The sequence below is a fragment of the Saccopteryx leptura genome, chromosome 6, assembly GCF_036850995.1.
Source record: "Saccopteryx leptura isolate mSacLep1 chromosome 6, mSacLep1_pri_phased_curated, whole genome shotgun sequence".
NCBI classification, from domain to species: domain Eukaryota; kingdom Metazoa; phylum Chordata; class Mammalia; order Chiroptera; family Emballonuridae; genus Saccopteryx; species Saccopteryx leptura.
Genome location: NC_089508.1, coordinates 106,597,587 through 106,617,655, shown reverse-complemented (window position 1 = coordinate 106,617,655; position 20,069 = coordinate 106,597,587). Strand labels below are relative to the sequence as shown.

The following is a 20,069-nucleotide window of genomic DNA, read 5'->3' as shown; positions in this document are numbered from 1 at the left end:
ATGACTAGGGTAGCCATTTTAATGCAGGGGTCGGGAAACTTTTTGGCTGAGAGAGCCATGAATGCCATATTTTAAAATGTAATTCCAAGAGAGCCATACAATGACACGTGTACGTTCCGCATTATTCAATAAAAATTTGTTGTCCCAGAGGACAGCTGTGATTGGCTCCAGCCACCCGCAACCATGAACATGAGCGGTAGGAAATGAATGGATTGTAATACATGAGAATGTTTTATATTTTTAATGTTATTATTTTTTTATTAAAGATTTGTCTGCGAGCCAGATGCAGCCATCAAAAGAACCATATCTGGCTCGCGAGCCATAGTTTCCCGACCCATTTTAATGTGTTTGAAATGAACTCTTTACATCAAATTTCTTGTCAGACGCGAGCCATAGGTTCCCGACCCCTGTTTTAATGTGTTTGAAATGAACTCTTTACATCAAATTTCTTGTCAGAAGCTACCAAAAACCCTTCACTGCTATTTACAACAAATTATCATGGTTATCTAAAAAACGTAATCCATTTCAGAACAGTGTACTTCAAAACTATTTTTAGCTGCCATCAGTGACTATAGTGACTAGATAATTGTCTTCCTGTTTATTTCACTTCCCAGTTGAAAGCTAGTTGTGTATGTTGTATCTCTAAAAGCACCATAAAATCAAAGATTGTCAGCAAAGAACAAACTTGGGGAGAGACAGCATCAAGGGAATCTTGAAACACCATAATATAGTCACGATAAGAGAAAATTAAAGGTAATTTCTCAAGATTTACTACATTTACTCTTTGGTGGCCCCGTCTCATATTTTCTTTCATCTCATTGTTTTTCTATGGTTTCCTCTAAGTAGATCTCTTATCTCTTAGTGGAACTCCCTTCATTTATGTAGTATAGACTCAAGCCGACTACTTGTCATTGACTGGGACAAGGCAGGACAAAGCTAGTCTTCTTCCCTTTCTTCCCCCTCCCATCTTTTCTTATCCTTGTTCTCCTCCCACCTACTGTAGGGCTGCTAGGTTATACAGCTACTCCATTTCCCACTACCCCTTTCCCTCCCATATAATCCCCACTTACAGTAGCCAGATTTAGCAAATAAAAATATAGGATGTAAAATTCAGATAGACAATGAATACTTTTAGTATATATCCCTGCAATACTTGGGACATATACTAAAAACATTGTTATTTGCCTGAAACTCAGATTTAACTGGGAATACTATATTTTATCTGGTAAACCTCCTCTTACCTGGTAGACCACAGGAGGCTCCAGCAGCTACCTGGTACCCTTTGCTGAGAACTCTAGCTGCTTACATCCCATGCTGGACAGATGACCTAAATCTAAATATCATCACTCCCAGTTGGTCCACCAAGGGCTACCTTGGGTGTTTTTTCACTCTGTGAACTCTGAATTGCTGAAGATGGGCAAAACACCAGATCTGGACCCTAGTTAGCTTTGCCCTCAATTACCTTGATAATTTTGATTTTTAGCATATGAAGATAAGATTCACCATGATGGACCAGAATTCAGGTGCCTACACCACACACCCTTCCTTTCTGTGCCTGCTTAAGAATGAAACTATCAAGGAAAATGAAATGTAATGTGAACACATGTTGCATTTCATAGGACCTTAGGACAGTTTTTAAACATTTAGAAACCTACTAGAGGACCAGGGAAGCACTAATTATAGTTAAGTGCAAACTTGAAAAGTTGATTTCAAGTGAAGAACAAGGTATCTGAGGTGAGGTTAGTCCCAATGAACCCCTGAGAGAATGAGCTCAGGCTTCTCCTTTCAGATTTTCTCTTTATTGGGTCTGAGAACAGGAGGAAGACAGTATAAATTCAGAAACATGCCAGAGGGAAGCACAAAACTCTTTAGAAATATTTTTCAGTGGCAGAGTCAGTGCCCTTACAAACCCGTCATTGTTTATGGCTGACTTTAAAGAAACTATCAATCCCCAGGACAGCTTTTGAAAGAATTTCTTCTTTCTGTTGTATCTTGGACCTGGCATGACAGGTAGCTTGTTTTCAGGTGATCAGAATACAGAAAGGCAGTCTTCGTGTTTGGTACCAGCTGCCTTCGTTCAGAGAATCCCTGCACTTCCAGGGTCCTGTGCTAGATTTACGTTGAGTGGTCCTAGAATGGTGCCCCTCCCACTGACAAAGAACAGATGCACCTTAATTTACTTCAAGCAGAAATTAGGGTTTTGTTTTTGTGTGTTATTAAAGAGTTAAATATAATGTAATTTCCTTACCACAACTTTCTACACTGATGGCCATTCTGGAAATGTGGGTCCTGTTTCCTTCCTCTCATTCTTCCTTACTGTTAATGTGGTTAATAAAGTTTCTAAATGTAAGTATTGGATGCTCTACCATTCAGTCTGTCTTGAGTTTTTATGCACTACTCTAGCCTCAATCAGCATACAGACGAAACAATAGTTGCCTGGGAATCAAAAGAAGTGGGTTACGGTTGAGATGTTTCCACTAACTAGCTGTGGGACCTAGGGAAGCCTTTCCATCTTTCTGGGCTGTTCTTTCTCTGTAAAATGCTACTTCCTGTTCTTTAAGGTTCACACTCCTGCTCTAAAGTTCTGGCTTTTTAAGGCATCCTCCCCCATCTCTATGTGTCCCTTGTGAGAAATTTACAATAGGCTTTTAGACAAGTTTATTTAACAAGTGCTTATTTTCTTTTTCAAAATTTTATTAAAATTAGGATAGTTCCTTAAAAAACTTTAGCTCACTGAAAGCACAGTTTTCCAAGTATGTAGTTTATGACATTTAGAAAAGAAACAGGTTAGACTTATGAGAGCTTTCTGATTCTTAGAATCTTCCATTCTTGGAATCATTCAATGCTCCCAACTTATCACATACCTTCGTGGAGTCTAATACCTCTTTAGTCGAAATGTGCAGTGCTGCTGAATCCAGTAATGATTAAGGAGATAAAATATTCCCTCTTCTGCTTTTCCTGGATTGTCTCTTTGTCCATAACACTCATTCTATTGGGTTGGGGAATAAGTTCATAGCGTTTTTATATTTTATTTTATTTTACAATGATTTGTTTGCTGTTTGGCAAAGGGTAAGTATTCATTCGATAAAACTCTTTCTGCTCTACAAAACTATGTTAATTGTATTTTTGAGTTATTTAATTTTTTATTAGTTTTGAGGCTTAGAAATGGAATACCCAGGAGGCAAAAATCAACATTTTCGACACCTGCTCTTCTTTTGCTTTTCATCGAGGTCAAAAAGCTGCCGAAGCAGCCCGGGACATTTGCGACGTGTATGGAGAAGGTGTCATAGGCGAGTCTACAGCACGGAAATGGTTTGCAAAGTTCAAAAATGGTGACTTTGACGTTGATGACACGTGCCGCAGCGGAAGGCCTTCTGAATTCGATGAAGAACTGGGAAATGCTCGAAAAGAATGCCATGGTCAACAAGGAGCTGCTCTACATTGCCCAGCTACACCGCGTGAATGAGGCTATTTGACTGAAAAGACCTGATCGACATGGTCAAACCATACTCCTTCACGACAACGCCAGGCCCCATGTTGCACAAGTCGTCAAAGCTGCACTCCAAGAGCTCGAATGGGAGGTCCTTCAGCATCCACCGTATTCTCCGGACCTTGCACCGACCGATTACCATCTTTTCCGCTCCCTGTCAAACCATATGAAGGGCGTTACCTTCGATAACAAAGAGGTCCTTAAAAACTGGCTCAACAACTTCTTTGACACCAGACCAGGTGATTTTTGGCAGAACGGCATCAACAAATTGGTCGAGAGGTGGGAAGAGGTTGTAAACAGCAACGGTGAATATATAATTGATTAACTTATTGATATAATTATTGTTTTTTGTTTAAATAAAAGTCTTCGGTAAAAACGCTACGAACTTATTCCCCAACCCAATACTTATATCCATGCATATTGTTTTATATAAACAAGGTCCTTTTTTTCATGTAATAAATTACTTCCATATGCCAACATACTTTTCTAAGACACATTGTTGTAAATGTATCAATTTGAAATGTTTAGTGTGATGAGTTTTGACTAACATACCCACATATATATCTGTGCTAGCATCACCCAGAACTTCACCATCACCCCCAAAAGGTTCTCTTGTGCCCCTTTCCTCAGGCAACTACTATTTCGATTTTTATCACCAGATTGATTTTGCCTGTTCTTAAATATTAAATCACATGGTATATGGAAATAAGGAAGGAACTATTATAAAGTGCTGACATGAATATCTTTAGCTAAAATCAAGGCCCAGTGAAGGTATCAGCTAGCTAGAAAAGGGGTAAGACAGAGAGGCAACTATTAAAATTGAATCACTTAATTAAACTAAGTCAAACTTAATTAAATGAAAAGAAGCTGTATGCTTTAAAAAGACCTTATACCAAGTGATGAAATTAACAGTGTTCACAAAATGTTGAAACAATCTGGAAAAGGCATTATAGAATGAAGAAGAAAGATCACAGTCTAAAAAAAGAAACTGTCCCTCTTTCCTCCACCCCAAATTATTTGGTCATTAAGAGTTGCTAATAAGCCTTTAATATCTTGGTCAGTTTATCACAGAGGACTGTAAGTGATTCAGTATGGGTAAGAGATAACATAGAGGATGAGATGCTATCATAAATAGGAGAAGGGGTTTAGAAATGACCCAGGGCTCAGGGCCAGATGGATTGGTTCTGCTATTGGTTGAAGGTAAGGTCAGGAGTAGCAAAACGAATACCAGAAGCACCTGTCTTCTCCCAAGTAAGTAAAATAGATGGCCCAATAAGAGAAATGTAAGCTTCACTCTGCAGTGAGTTCCCTAAATCTGGTTAAGTGTCCAAAAAAAGGATAGGGGGGGAAAATGCAACTGGTTATGAAAAGGTATTATAACGTGTTTAATTAAAAAATCAATTAGTTGACATGCCAACCAACTGGACCAAAGGGACAAAATGATCAAACAGGACAGGAGCAATGGTCTAAACAAGCATCAACCTAAGAGCTCTGATGCCAACCAGCAGGGCACCCAAACACAAATTTACCACAGGGTAAGAGTCTTTATGTCTTTCGGTGAAGGCAAAGCCATCTGGTTGGCACTTCATAGGAATATCTTTCTACTAGGTCTTCATCACACGGGATGTGCCAGGAATCTCCAGTTGTTTGCACCACTGTGTCATAGCTGAGGATATGCTGTTGAATTAAAAAAGGAACCAACCATTGAGAACAACACTAAAGGGATACCTGGCCATTTCCCTTTCTTTTCTGACAATTTCTCAGTTTGCTTCAGAGACATATTCTTTGTCTTACTTAACAATGGCTTTTCAAAGATCAGCCAGCTCTATAAAAATGAACTCTAGTATTAGGCATTCCTTTTCTGGGGGCTTCATTTTTTTTTTTTTTAATTTTTTTTTTCTTCTGTATTTTTCTGAAGCCGGAAACGGGGAGAGACAGTCAGACAGACTCCCGCATGCGCCCGACCAGGATCCACCCGGCACGCCCACCAGGGGGCGTCGCTCTGCCCACCAGGGGGCGATGCTCTGCCCCTCCGGGGCGTCGCTCTGTTGCAACCAGAGCCACTCTAGCGCCTGGGGCAGAGGCCGAGGAGCCATCCCCAGCGCCCGGGCCATCTTTGCTCCAATGGAGCCTCGCTGCAGGAGGGGAAGAGAGAGACAGAGAGGAAGGAAAGGGGGAGGGGTGGAGAAGCAGATGGGTGCTTCTCCTGTGTGCCCTGGCCGGGAATCGAACCCGGGACCTCTGTATGCCAGGCCGACGCTCTACCACTGAGCCAACCGGCCAGGGCTGGGGGCTTCATTTTTAAGATTAAGGACCCTCTCTAAGCATGCGTTTGCGTGTGCACACACACATACTCACACACCACACAGTATTCCCTTTGTTGCCTTTATCAATTTTGTATGTGACAGAAAAATTCAACTATGCAAATATAAAAAAATAGTATAATGCACTCCCATCACCCAGCTTCAACCATTATCAACTCAAGGTTAATTTTATTTCATCCATATTCTACCCATTTCCTTTCCTCTACCTTCACCCTTCACCACCCAAAATTATTTTGAAGTAGACCTCAGATATATCACTTCTTCTGTAATTCAGTATGTATCTCTAAAAGATAAGGACTTATTTTTTAAATACAAGGTTAATACTATTATTACACTTAAGAATTAATAATTTCTAACATCATCAAATTTCTGTTTACATTTCTAATTATAATGTGCACACATATATTTTACAGTTTGTTTAAATAGGGATTGAAAAAAGGTTCTTGCATTGTGACTAGTTGCATTATCTCTCAATTCTTTTTTAATCTGGAGCCTCTGTTGTTAAGGAAACAGGTCAGCTGTCCTATATTGTTTCTCATAATCTTGATTATGCTGGTTGCATTTCTGTGGTATCATTTGATACTATATTTCCTATAAATTTGTTATTTTGTATATCGTTTTTGATCATCAGATCATATTTACCATTGGCTAGTGTATTTTTCTGTAATAACTTGCCTTTGGATTTTCTCCCTTTGCTGTCACACAGGAAACATCCTTGAACTTATAGGTATTTAAACTAGAACAGAATCAAAGGAGAACTCCATTGAGTCCATGCTGTATCAGTGGATTAAACAGGTCAATGGAGTTACTTAGCCAACATAGAAGTATGACAAACCATAGGGATAAGCAATTATGAATAAAAAGTAAAATAAAAACCAGGTATGAATATTTCTAATTAATAACATAATTGAAGCTGTACTTGATGCCAATTCAGGTGTTTTCAATATGTCAATTAATGTGAGGCTGGCCTATAAAAACTTTCGCTCTGGTAGACTTTCTGTTTCCAGGAACTGGCTAATTCCAAATACCAAACTAAAACTGAGAAAAATAAAGCACTTAGAACCTTTAACAAGTTGCAACATTCTTTAATTATGCTACATCCTTACTATGTACTTGACTTTGTTGACATTACGTAGAGAACGGATGACACACCTGAAAGGTTATTTTTGATCCTGGAAGCTTATTAATAATTGCCAGCTGGTGTCCCTGCTGCCACTTAAAGAACAGGCGTTGGGTCTTGGCATCAGGCAGACAGGCCTTATGGTCCCGCAGCAGGTCTTGGGTGATGAACTTGCAGTGGTTCCCAGAGTGCAGCGTGGCATACAGCAAGAATGGGTCATCCTCCGAGCTGAGTCAGGCAAAGGAAAGGACACAGTCAAGCAAACCTCCGAGAAGCCAGAGGATAGCATTCTTCATCATGCTTTTCCCTTCTTATTCTACTTTCCTCAGAGATGCTCTGCATCCCTAACTGATAAAATGTCAGTGATGCTCAGGAACCACCTTAGCTGGTGGGCAGTACTATCTGAACACAGACAGAAAGCAAGGGTAAGGAATGCTGCTTGGGGCTCTTAATGGCTCAACTGGGCTCTCCCACTAAAGTGAAGAATTATAATAGTAATTCACACTCAAAAGTTGGTTCTCTGTGTTCCCAAGGCATTTTTCCTATTTGCCTCATCCACCACAGAGCACCCTGCCCCTTTTCTCACTCAAATCCCAGAAACATTCCTAATACCGATAGAGCATGATGACTTTCTTGCAAGCCACCAAAAACAGCAGGCTGCCCTCAAAGCTGAAACTAGTATCTCAAAGCAGCTTCTAGGTAGTAACCCAGATTGCCACCCAAAGGCCCCTCCTGCTTTGAGAAGAGTCAGTGACTCAGAGTCTCCAACAGACCCTCAACATCAGCTCTTACCACTTCAGTACATGGGCTGGAAAAACAGCAGTTGCTGCCTTGGCCTAGGCGAGTCGAACAGCAACATGTGCTATAATCCATGCCTTGATCCAAATGACCCAAAGTAGGACCATTTATTGTTTACCTTATACTGAAGTATTTCAGGTGAAATGGTACAAAGATTGAAATCTGCCTTAAATCTTCAGAAAATAAAAAAAAATAAAAAAAAATGTGGGGGTTATATGGAGCCAGATTAGCAAATGATGGCAATTTTTGGAGCTGGGTGACAGTTATGTGGAATTCACTATACTATTCTCTCTCATGTACATATGAAAAAGATTCTCTGGCACAGTAATTAAAAGGAATATATATATATATATATATATATATATATTTTTTTTTTTTTTTTTTAAAGTAAGAGGAGGGGAGATAGTGAGACAGATTCCCACATGCACCACAACTGGGATACACCTAGCAACCCCTGTATGGGACCGATGCTCCATTACCGAGCTATTTTTAGTACCTGCGGCTGACGTGCTCGGACTAGCAAAGCTATCCTCAGAGCCCAGGGCTGATGCTTGAACCAATCGAGCCACTGGCTGTGAGAGGGGAAGATGAAGAGAAGGACAATAGGGAGGAGAAGAGAAGCAGATGGTCGCTTCTCCTATGTGTCCTGACTGGGGATTGAACCCGGGACGTCCATATGCCAGGCTGACACTCTATCCACTGAGCGGCCAGTCAATGCAGAAAACAGAATTAATGTTAAAAATTTAATATTTAAATCCATAGCCATAGAAGGACACTGAATTAACCTTTATAAATGGTTTTGGAACTTCAGTGCATACAATAAATACAGGCCCCAAATCAAGAAGAAGACCAATTTCCAATAGGCTTCTTGGTTATAACACTTTGTATTTATCTAATTCTTCCACCAAAGAAAAATAATAATGAAGATAACAACTAACATATATGCTTTCAGTGTACTTGGCGTTGTGCCAAGAGTTTTACACATAATACTTACAAGTACATATTATTTCATCTAATCCTCCCAACATCCTCATGAGGGTTACATATGAAGAAAACAAGACACAGAGAAGGAGAAAACCTTTCCAGATAGTAAGTGGCAGGGCCATGTCTGAACCTGGGTAGACTAATTACCAAGCCTGCACTCCTAATGTCTACCCAGTACTGCCTAATGTTATTACATGAAGAACATTATTATTGTCTTCTACTCTTAGAGAGATGGAAGTATCCCCTTCCATAAATAAATAAAAGAACTTAGCCAAAGGAAAAAGGGACTTTGTTTGGGATCTGAATGAGGGGGTAGTCTCCTGCTTCACGTATTGAGAGCCATTTTACCTTTATAAGAATAAATGATTTGAGGAATATTGACAATTCTTGCAGTGACCACATTCAACTTAATGAAACCTAGACTTGGGGCTGAGGCACACACATTATCCATGCAAAGTTGGAAATGGACTTTTGTCAATATATAGTATGAAAAACAAAGTTCATCTGTGCTGTTGAGGATCTGTGTTCCTCCTGATCAGCTGTGTTCTTCTTGCTTTATGGACACCATACATTTTGTTGTTGACCATGTGTCCCATATTCCTTTGGCTTCCTGGGAAGCTATGGCTCATAGGAACATTCCTTTTATATTTAGAGTAAAATCCAGGCCCCTTGTTTGTCTACCAGAGCCTACGAGGTCCTCTGCAATATGGTTCCTGCCTTTTCTCTGACCTCAAAACCTACTACTTTCCCTCTTGCTGATGCAGCCCATCTACACTGGCCTGCTTGCCTTCCTCAAACATACCAAGCTCATTCATGCTTTTTGAACACTTGATGTTCCCTCTACCTGGTATGCTCTTCCCACCAACCCTCCCTTTTTCTCAAATGACTCACTCCTTCCCTTCAGACATGTCCCCTCCCAAAGGCCTTTCCTGCCCATGCCATCCATTACCTGCTGACTTACTCCTACCTAATCCCTATCGACTCATTTTGCTTTATTGTCTTGACAGCGCTGATCATGGCTTGGAATTATATAACTCTGTTTACTTGTTTAGCTGTTTACTGTAAGGCACAAGGCAGAGACTTGATGGTCTTGTTCACTGCTATCCTTCTAACAACACTGAGTGCTCATATTTGTAAAGTATCTGTTAATGATCTGTTTAGGACCTATGGCATGTACTCTGTGTAATAATCTCACTTCTAACTTTTTCTTCTTCCCATTCCCTTCTCTTACCCTGATTTCTTAATCTAATCTATTTAAATTTATTATTCTGTAAAAACTATTTCTGTAAGCTGCCTCAAACTTTTTTTGGGGGAATGAGGCTGAGTATACATATATATGCACTTTAAAAAATGGTGAAAATAGGAAATTAATAAGCAGATGACAGGAACCTAGTGTAATTCAATTATTACCTTCAGTACTTACATGTTGTCAGCAAAGAAACAGCTGGCTTGCTTCTGCACCTTCTCCATCTCATCCTTTCTCCACCGGGCACCTGGCGTCAGCATGTGCTTCCGGCCCAGGACCAGCACTCGCAGATTCTGCCTGGCTAGTTGAGAGACCACATCCAAGAGCTAAAAACACAAAACCAGCCCCCAAGAGGGTCAAGGGAAGAAGAGGCTCAAGTTAGTGGAGTGAATCTTCCAGCTGGTAATCTCAATGGTGAAACACTTTTCTAGTAAGGGTTAAAAAAACATTCCTTAAAATAATTTCCATTTTTGTAAGTCTGAGGAAAATACTTCCTCTTTACAAATTAATGTCTAACACCTACCCAATGATCAGGCTCCACTGGACCCATTTTTTTTTTACTAAGCATAAACTAGATTTATTTTTAAACTGTGTTCCCTAGAGCTCACTGGGATAGAGATAGAGAGGTCAAGGAGGATGGGGTTTGGTTCCTATATACTCTCAACCCTGTTTCTACCAGAACAGCTCAGCTTTTGTGTGTGTGTGTGTGTGTGTGTGTGTGTGTGTGTGTGTATATATATATATATTTTTTTTTTGTATTTTTCTGAAGCTGGAAACGGGGAGAGACAGTCAGACAGACTCCCACATGCGCCCGACTGGGATCCACCCGGCGCGCCCACCAGGGGGCGACGCTCTGCCCCTCCGGGGCGTCGCTCTGTTGCGACCAGAGCCACTCTAGCGCCTGGGGCAGTGGCCAAGGAGCCATCCCCAAGCGCCCGGGCCATCTTTGCTCCAATGGAGCCTTGGCTGCAGGAGGGGAAGAGAGAGACAGAGAGGAAGGAGAGGGGGAGGGGTGGAGAAGCAGATGGGCGCTTCTCCTGTGTGCCCTGGCCGGGAATTGAACCCGGGACCTCTGTATGCCAGGCCGACGCTCTACCACTGAGCCAACCGGCCAGGGCCGCTTTTGTATATTTATATATTAGTATTCTGCATGTTTTCATTTGAATAAAGCATTCTACTTCTTATTTAAAAAGTCTGTAAGTAACTGGACTAGATAGTGACTTTGCAGTCAACGTTTTCATTCAGCTGAGACTGCTACCTTTCACTGGCATTACTTTTTTCCTTCCCAAGGTCTGTCAATTTCCATCTTCTAGCCTAAGTTCTAGTTAGTAAACTTACCCCCATTCTCTCCATTGCCCACATGTCTTGTGTGCACATGAACTCCTCTTGAAAGTCCAAACTTGGATTTTTTAGTAAACCTTGTACTTTGATGAGCTTGCCTATAGTTAGTCTTTTATAAGGGATGTGAGAACTCTAAACCCAAAGCTTTACAACTAGTAAAATATATTGGGTTGGCAAAAAAGTAATTTTGGTTTTGTAGTGTGAAATAAAAACTCACTTTTTAAAATAAAAGAATAAACTTTAATCAATTATATATTTTCTGATTTGTTCAATGACCTTCTGCCATCTTTCCTGCAACTTCATAATTCCGCACTCATAGAAATTTTGGTCCTTACCAGCAAAAAACTGAACCAAGTGCGATTTAAGGTCATCATCATTTGTGAAAGTTTTACCATTCAAAGAGTTTTGCAAACTTCAAAATAAATGGTAATCAGACGGTGCCAGGTCAGGGCTGAATGGGGGATATGACATCACCTCACAACCAACCTCTAATACTTTCCCATGAGTTACTAAAGATGTGTGAGCCTTTGTATTCTCATGGTGGAACACGATTTCTTTGCGATTTGCCAATTCTGCCAATTTTTCTCTGATTGCTTCACCCAGTTTCATTAGTTGTTGACAGTAAACATCTGAATTGATCGTCTGGTTTCTTGGAAGCAGCTCAAAATACACAACACCTCTGTAGTCCCACCAAATTGACAGCATGACCTTTTTTTGATGCAATTCAGCTTTAGATGTGGTTCATCACGCTTGGATCATGATTGTTTTCCAATGATGTTACTGTAGATGACCCACTTTTCATCACCTGTGATGATTCTTTTAAAAATAGGGTCAGTTTCATTGCATTTGACATGCATATTCCAAATATTGATTCGTTGTGTTAAGTGAATCTCTCTCAACTCATGAGGAACCCAAATATTGAGCTTCTTAGTGAGTCCAAGACATTTTAAGTGATTTTCAATTGTTGTGTGCGATACATTTAACCTCTCTGCAATCTCCAGAACAGTTATATGATGATTCTCTTCAGTTATGGCTTTGATTTGGTCATCATCAACTTTAGTAGGTCACCAGAATGTTGGTCATCTTTGAGTGAAAAATCTCCAGAACAGAACTTTTTTTTTTTTTTTAAACATAGACAGAGAGAGAGTCAGAGAGAGGGATAGACAGGGACAGACAGACAGGAATGGAGAGATGAGAAGCATCAATCATCAGTTTTTCGTTGGGCATTGCGACACTTTAGTTGATCATTGATTGATTTCTCATATGTGAGCAGGCCAAGTGACCTCTTGCTCGAGCCAGCGACCTTGGGTCCAAGCTGGTGAGCTTTGCTCAAACCAGATGAGCCCGCGCTCAAGCTGGTGTCCTCGGGGTCTCGAACCTGGGTCCTCCGCATCCTAGTCCGACGCTCTATCCACTAACGCCACTGCCTGGTCAGGCCAGAACAGAATTTTTTAAACCAATTCTGACACACGCGTTGTTATGCCATCAGCACCATAACCCTCCCGTGTCTCTCTGTGAGCCTCAGCAGCTTCCTTTCCTTACAGAAATAAAAATGCAAAATATGCTGAAAATGTTCGTTTCTGAACTCCATGTTAAAATTGACCCTAAACTAATAGCTACAAACAAAATTATGCACAACTTGCTTCTACAGTAACCTAAATGTGGCCGATATCAAATGATGTCAAAAGGAAAAAACCATAACACTGACAGAAGTCCTTCAAAACAATTACAATGCTCTCTATGTGTGACAACCAAAAATACTTTTTTTTTTTTTTTTTTTTTTTCCGAAGTGAAAAGCGGGGGAGAGGCAGGCAGACAGACTCCTGCATGTGCCCTACCGGGATCCACCCAGCATGCCCATCAGGGGACGATGCTTGGCCCCTCTGGGGCGTTGCTCTGCTGTAATCAGGGCCATTCTAGAACCTGAGGTGGAGGCCATGGAGCCATCCTCAGTGCCTGGGCCAACTTTGCTCCAATGGAGCCTTGGATGCAGGAGGGGAAGAGAGAGACAGAGAGAAAGAAGGGGGAGAAAAGTGGAGAAGCAGATGGGTGCTTCTCCTGTGTGCCCTGGCTAGGAATCAAACCTGGGACTTCCACACGCTGGGCCAATGCTCTACCACTGAGCCAACCGGCCAGGGCCCAAAAGTACTTTCTTGCCAACCAAATCCTTTCTTCCTGCAAAGCTAGCTATAATGGCTTCTGTGTTCATTCAATAGTTAGTTCTTTGAACTTTTTATGTATAAGGCACATGGTGTGTATTACAGCCTATACAATTTAAAAAGACATGGTCCTTGCCTTTAGTGAGCAAGTACTTAATAATTTTCTTACCCAACTACCAAGCCTAGGAAAATACATATGCTGACTCCACATATATTGGATGTTTAATAAACATTTTTCTGCTTGACCGGTGGTGGCACAGTGGATAGAGTGTCGACCTGGGATTCTGAGGTCCCATGTTCAAAACTCCGAGGTCGCTGGCTTGAATACAAGCTCATCGACATGATCCCGTGGTCACTGGCCTGAACCCAAAGGTTGCTGGCTTGAAGCCCAAGGTTGCTGGCTTGAGCAAGGGGTCACTGGCTCAACTCAAGCCCCTCAGTCAAGGCACAAATGAGGGGCAATCAATGAACAGCTAAAGTGCAACAACTATAAGTTGATGCTTCACATCTCTTTCCTCTTTCTTCCTTCCTTTCTCTTTCTCTTACTAAAAAAAAAAATAAACATTTTTATGATTAGCTGAAGAATATACACACATCTATTTTTATCCAGCATAAAAACAGTTTTTTAAAAACTTGAAAAATATAGACTACAAGGAAGATAGAAGAAATCACTCATACCTCACTACCCAAAGATTGTTAACATGTATGTATACATGCATCAAGTGCACATATTACTATATTCATGTTATGGCATTTAAATATACTTCCATAGTGGCAGAAAACAAAACTGTACATTCTTTATAATATAAACTTAAGATGTATGACAATTATGTAGCTACAGGTAAGTAGTAATCACTTAGTTATAGTTAATAAGAATTAACTCAAATTTAATTCACTAGAATTCTAAGTTTGAGGGGGTATGGCTTGAGGAGAGAAAACATGAATACAAAAAGTGTCTTCAATTTCTATTTTAAAACAGCTTTACTGAGCCTGGCCCGTGGTGGTAGAATGGCTTGAGCATCAACCTGGAAGGCTGTGGTCACCAATTCCAAGTGTTCGGCCTGCCCGGTCAAGGCACATACGAAAAGCAACCAATGATCAACTAAAATGAAGCAACTATGAGTTGACCCTTTTTGTTCCTCAGTCCTCTTTCTGTGAAACCAATAAGTAAAATCTTAAAACAAAAACAAAAACAGCGCCCTGGCCGGTTGGCTCAGCGGTAGAGCGTCGGCCTAGCGTGCGGAGGACCCGGGTTTGATTCCCAGCCAGGGCACACAGGAGAAACGCCCATTTGCTTCTCCACCCCTCCGCCGCGCCTTCCTCTCTGTCTCTCTCTTCCCCTCCCGCAGCCAAGGCTCCATTGGAGCAAAGATGGCCCGGGCGCTGGGGATGGCTCTGTGGCCTCTGCCTCAGGCACTAGAGTGGCTCTGGTTGCAACATGGCGATGCCCAGGATGGGTAGAGCATCGCCCCCTCGTGGGCAGAGCGTCGCCCCTGGTGGGCGTGCCGGGTGGATCCCGGTTGGGCACATGCGGGGAGTCTGTCTGACTGTCTCTCCCTGTTTCCAGCTTCAGAAAAATGCAAAAAAAAACAAAAAAACAAAAACAAAAAAAAACAACAAAAAAAAAACAAAAACAGCTTTACTGAGATATAATTCTTATATAATAAAATTCACCCATTATAGTATATAGTTCAATGATTTTTTAGTATATTCACAGATAAGTGTGTTCACCCCCACAATTTTAGAACATTTTCATCACCTCAAAAGGAAATCTTGTAGCTTTTAGCTGTCATTCTGTACCCCCAAGCAAACACTAATCTATTCTCTGTCTTTATGTATTTAACTATTTTGTACTTTAATGTGAATGGACTATTAATGTATTTACTAGTCTTTTCATTCTATGCATTTTTTTCTTTTTTAAAATATTTTTTTAAAAATTAAAGTATTTTTTAAGTCCTTATTCATTTTTTAGAGAGGAGAGGGAAAGAGAAGGAAGGGGTAGGAGCAGGAAGCATTAACTCCCATATGTGCCTTGACTAGGCAAGCCCACGGTTTTGAACCGGCGACCTCGGCATTTCAGGTTGACACTGTATCCACTGCACCACCACAGGCCAGGCTATTCTATGCATTTATATAAATTTATAAGCTATTATTTTAAAAGTTAGGCTAGTAATCTAAAACAAACATCCAGCCTAGTCTGTAGTGGCACAGTGGATAGAACGTCCACCTGAAACTCTCAGCTCACCAGTTTGAAACCCTGGGCTTACTCAGTCAAGGCACATACTACAAGCAAGCAATGAACAACTAAAGGGAAGCAACTATGAGTTGATAGCTCTTGCTCCCCACCCCCTCTCCTCTCTTTGTAAAATCAATAAAGATAAGATCTTAAAAAAACCCAAACATCTACACTAAGAATGTTTAGTTCATGGATTCAAACACCTCAAGACACTGAGAGTACATCTCCTTTAGAATGCACTTATAACATTCTTTTCTTTCCTTCTTTTTATTCTTTTTTTCTTTCAAGATTTTAGTTATTGATTTTAGAGAGAGGAGAGAGAGAGAAAGAGGGTGTGGGGAGGAGCAGGAAGCATCAACGTATTGTAGTTGCTTCTCGCATGTGCCTTGACCTGGCAAGCCTGGGGTTTCGAACTGGTGACCTCAGCGTTCCAAGTTGACAATTTATCCACTGCGCCACCAAAGGTCAGGCTGTAACATTCTTCTCTTAAAGCTGCTGAGATCACAGATTATTTCCAATGACCTCAGATATAAAATAGCAATTAGTTTCATTAAAAGGAATGACAATAACTTTAAAATTTGTTCATAAAGTTATCCTAAAGATACAAATATATTCAAACAAAAACAATTTTTGATACTGATTGTTCAAGTTTCCATGTAACTGGGAAGACGTGGCTTAAAAAAACCCAACACAATTGTGTCTATACATTTATACCCAGGTGTAGATAAATGGCCTTGAGTTTACTAATTTTAAGTTAAAGAGACAGGCTTCAGGAAGAGTAGTAAAGGCTTAACTTGAACTACTCTGGGGCACCATCTTGTGGCTGAGAGATACCTATTAGAAGCAGCTCTTTGAAAATGATGAAAACAAAGGAGAATAAAGGAAAGACACTGGAAAGTAAGGTGAGTGTACAGAGTAAAGGACTGGACTAAAACCCTGTGACAGTCTAGCCATGAGCCTATTTCCTCTAAGGTAAATTACAAGGCAGGATCCAGTGGGCTGGGTTAGAGTCAGAATAGTAAAGAAAAAGGAAATTCACCTTAATTATATGTTAGATCAAAAATAAAACTGGGAAAAATGTCCACTTCTGGGAAGACAGAGTAGATGTACTTTTTTTTTATTTCTCCCACTAAGTACAACTAAAAACCTCAGACATTATATATAAAACAAACAAGATTTTGAGAGGTAGAGAGGAAAAGGAAGATCAGCTAGGGATGGCGGACATGAGGAATGACATATTAGTTCCTTGGATTTTCTTTTTGTCTCACATATCCTAGACTTGAAGCTGAAGAAGCCAGCAACCTGGAAACACCAAGGAAAGCAGACAAAAGAAGACAGCAAAGGCATGTTCTCTCTAGCCAATGAACCAGGAAAGAGGCAGTAGGGCAAGACTTAAAATGACACAGCAGACAGTGATGTGTTTATATGTATATGTGTATATATGTAATACCTACAGTAACCATTAAAAATGCTATACAAAGAGATATACTAAGATAAAAGTCACTATGATTAAAAAACAAAAACCCCCCAAAACACTACAGATACATAAAAATGGGTTCGATTCCCAGCCAGGGCACACAGGAGAAGCGCCCATCTGCTTCTCCACCCCTCCCCCTCTCCTTCCTCTCTGTCTCTCTCTTCCCCTCCCGCAGCCCGGGCACTGAGGATGGCTCTGTGGCCTCTGCCTCAGGCGCTAGAATGGCTCTGATTGCGGCAGAACATTGCCCCCTAGTGGGCCTGCCGGGTGGATCCCGATTGGGCGCATGCGGGAGTCTGTCTGACTGCTTCCCTGTTTCCAACTTAAGAGAAATACAAAAAAAAACTAAAAAAAAAAAAAAAACTAAAAAAAACCAAAAACTGATCAAGGACTTAAATGTAAAATATAAAGTTTTTAGAAAAAAACCTAGGAGAAAAATTTTTATGATGTAGAGCTAGGCAGAGTTTTCAGACTTCAAAGACCCTGTTTTAAGAAGATGAAAAGGCCTGACCTGTGGTGGCGCAGTGGATAAAGCATCGACCTGGAACATTGAGGTTGCCCGTTCAAAACCCTGCACTTGTCTGGTCAAGGCACATATGGGAGTTGATGCTTCCTGCTCCTCCCACCTTCTCTCTCTCTCCTCCCTCCCTCCCTCTCTCTCTCTCTCTCTCTCTCTCTCTCTCTCTCTCCCCCTCCCTCTAAAATGAATAAATAAATAATAATAAAAAAAGATGAAAAGACAAGTTACAGACTGGGAGAAAGTATTTGCAAACCATATATCCAACAAAGAACTAATATCTAGACCACACAAAAAACTCTCAAAACTCAAGTTAAAAAAAGCAAACAACTCGGCCCTGGCCAGTTGGCTCAACAGGAGAGCGTTGGCCCAGCATATGGAAGCCCCAGGTTCGATTCCCAGCCAGGGCACAAAGGAGAAGTGCCCATCTACTTCTCCACCCTTACCCCTTTCCTTTCTCTTTATCTCTCTCTTCCCCTCCCACAGCCAAGGCTCCAAAGTTGGCCTGGGCACGGAGGATGGCTCCATGGCCTCTGCCTCAGGTGCTAGATTGGCTCCGACTGCAGCAGAGCAATGCTCCTGAGGGGCTGAGCATCGCCCCCTAGTGGGTATTCCGGGTGGATCCCGGTCAGGCGCATGCAGGAGTGAGTCTGTCTGTCTCCAACCTCCCCTTCTCACTACGGAAAAAATACAAACAACAACAACAAAAGCAAACAACTCAAACAGAACATGAGCAAAGAACTTTCGCTGAAGAAGATATACATGAAAATATATAAATAAGCACATGAAAATATATTGAATATTATTAGCCATTAAAGAAATGCAAATTATAATGCAAAGAGGTATCACTATACACCTATCAGAATGGCTAAAATAAAAAATAACGATAACATCAAATGCTGGTGAGGATGTGAAAAAATTGAATCACTCATATACTGTTGGGGGGAATTTAAAGGGTACAGCCACTCTGGAAAATAGTTTGGCAGTTTCTTATAAGATTAAACATGCAACTACCACATAACTGAGTTATTGTGCTTCTGGGCATTTGTCCCAGAGAAATGAAGACCCATGTTCACAAAAACTTGTACACAAATATTTACCTACTTGGGTTTATTTGTAATAGTCAAAGACTGGAAACAATCCAGATATCTTGCAACAGGTGAATTGTTAAAAAAAACAACTGTGAGGCTAAAGAAACAATACAGAGGATCAATGAAACCAGGAGCTGGTTCTTTGAAAAGGTAAACAAGATTGATGAACCTTTAACGAGACTCACCAAGAAAAAAAGAGAGAGGACTCAAGTAAATAAAATTAGAAACAAGAGTGGAGAAATAACAACTGACACAACAGAAATACAAAATATTTTAAGAAAATACTATGAAGAACTGTACACCAAAAAACTAGACAACCTAGATGAAATGGACAAATTCCTTGAATCATATAATCTTGCAAAAATCAATCTGGAAGAATCAGAAAACCTAAACAGACCAATTACAACAAATGAGATTCAAACAGCTATCAAAAAACTCCCAAAAAAGAAAAGTCCTGGGCCTGATGGCTTCACAAATGAATTCTACCAAATATTCAAAGAAGAACTAACTCCTATCCTTTTCAAGCTATTTCAAAAAATTCAAGAGGAAGGAAGACTTCCAAACTCCTTTTATGAGGCGAGCATAATTCTGATTCCAAAACCAGGCAAAGACAACACAAAAAAAGAAAATTGGCCCTGGCCGGTTGGCTTGGCGGTGGAGCGTCGGCCTGGCGTGCGGGGGACCCGGGTTCGGTTCCTGGCCAGGGCACATGGGAGAGGCGCCCATTTGCTTCTCCCCACCCTCCTTCCTCTCTGTCTCTCTCTTCCCCTCCCACGGCTGGGGCTCCATTGGAGCAGGGATGGCCCAGGCACTGGGGGTGGCTCCTTGGCCTCTGCCCCGGGCGCTGGAGTGGCTCTGGTCGTGGGGGAGCGGCGCCCCGGAGGGGCGGAGCATCTTCCCCTGGTGGGCAGAGCGTCGCCCCTGGTGGGCGTGCCGGGTGGATCCCGGTCGGGCGCATGCGGGAGTCTGTCTGTCTCTCCCCGTTTCCAGCTTCGGAAAAGTGCAAGGGAAAAGGGAAAAAAAAAAAAAAAAGAAAATTATAGGCCAATATCCCTGATGAACTTAGATGCAAAAATCCTCAACAAAATATTAGCAAACCAGATCCAGCAATATATGAAAAAAATCATATACCATGATCAAGTGGAATTTATTCTTGGGAGGCAAGGCTGGTACAATATTCACAAATCAATCAATGTGCTTCAACACATAAACAAAAGGAAGGAGAAAAACCACATGATAATTTCAATAGATGCAGAAAAAGCATTTAATAAAGTCCAGCACCCATT

General features: G+C 41.1%; 1 protein-coding gene across 1 annotated transcript in view; it reads right to left on the bottom strand.

The window, feature by feature from the left end:
* Positions 1-1,801: 1,801 nt before the first annotated feature.
* PRORP (protein only RNase P catalytic subunit) overlaps positions 1,802-20,069 on the bottom strand; it is a 175,129-nt gene continuing 156,861 nt past the window's right edge. Inside the window, exons 5-7 of the mRNA XM_066388332.1 lie at positions 10,140-10,288; positions 6,967-7,162; positions 1,802-5,167 (exon numbers count right to left, since the gene is read on the bottom strand). Of these exons, the coding sequence (XP_066244429.1) occupies positions 5,036-5,167; positions 6,967-7,162; positions 10,140-10,288 (477 nt within the window). The 3' untranslated portion in view covers positions 1,802-5,035. The remainder of the gene's footprint in view (positions 5,168-6,966; positions 7,163-10,139; positions 10,289-20,069) is intronic.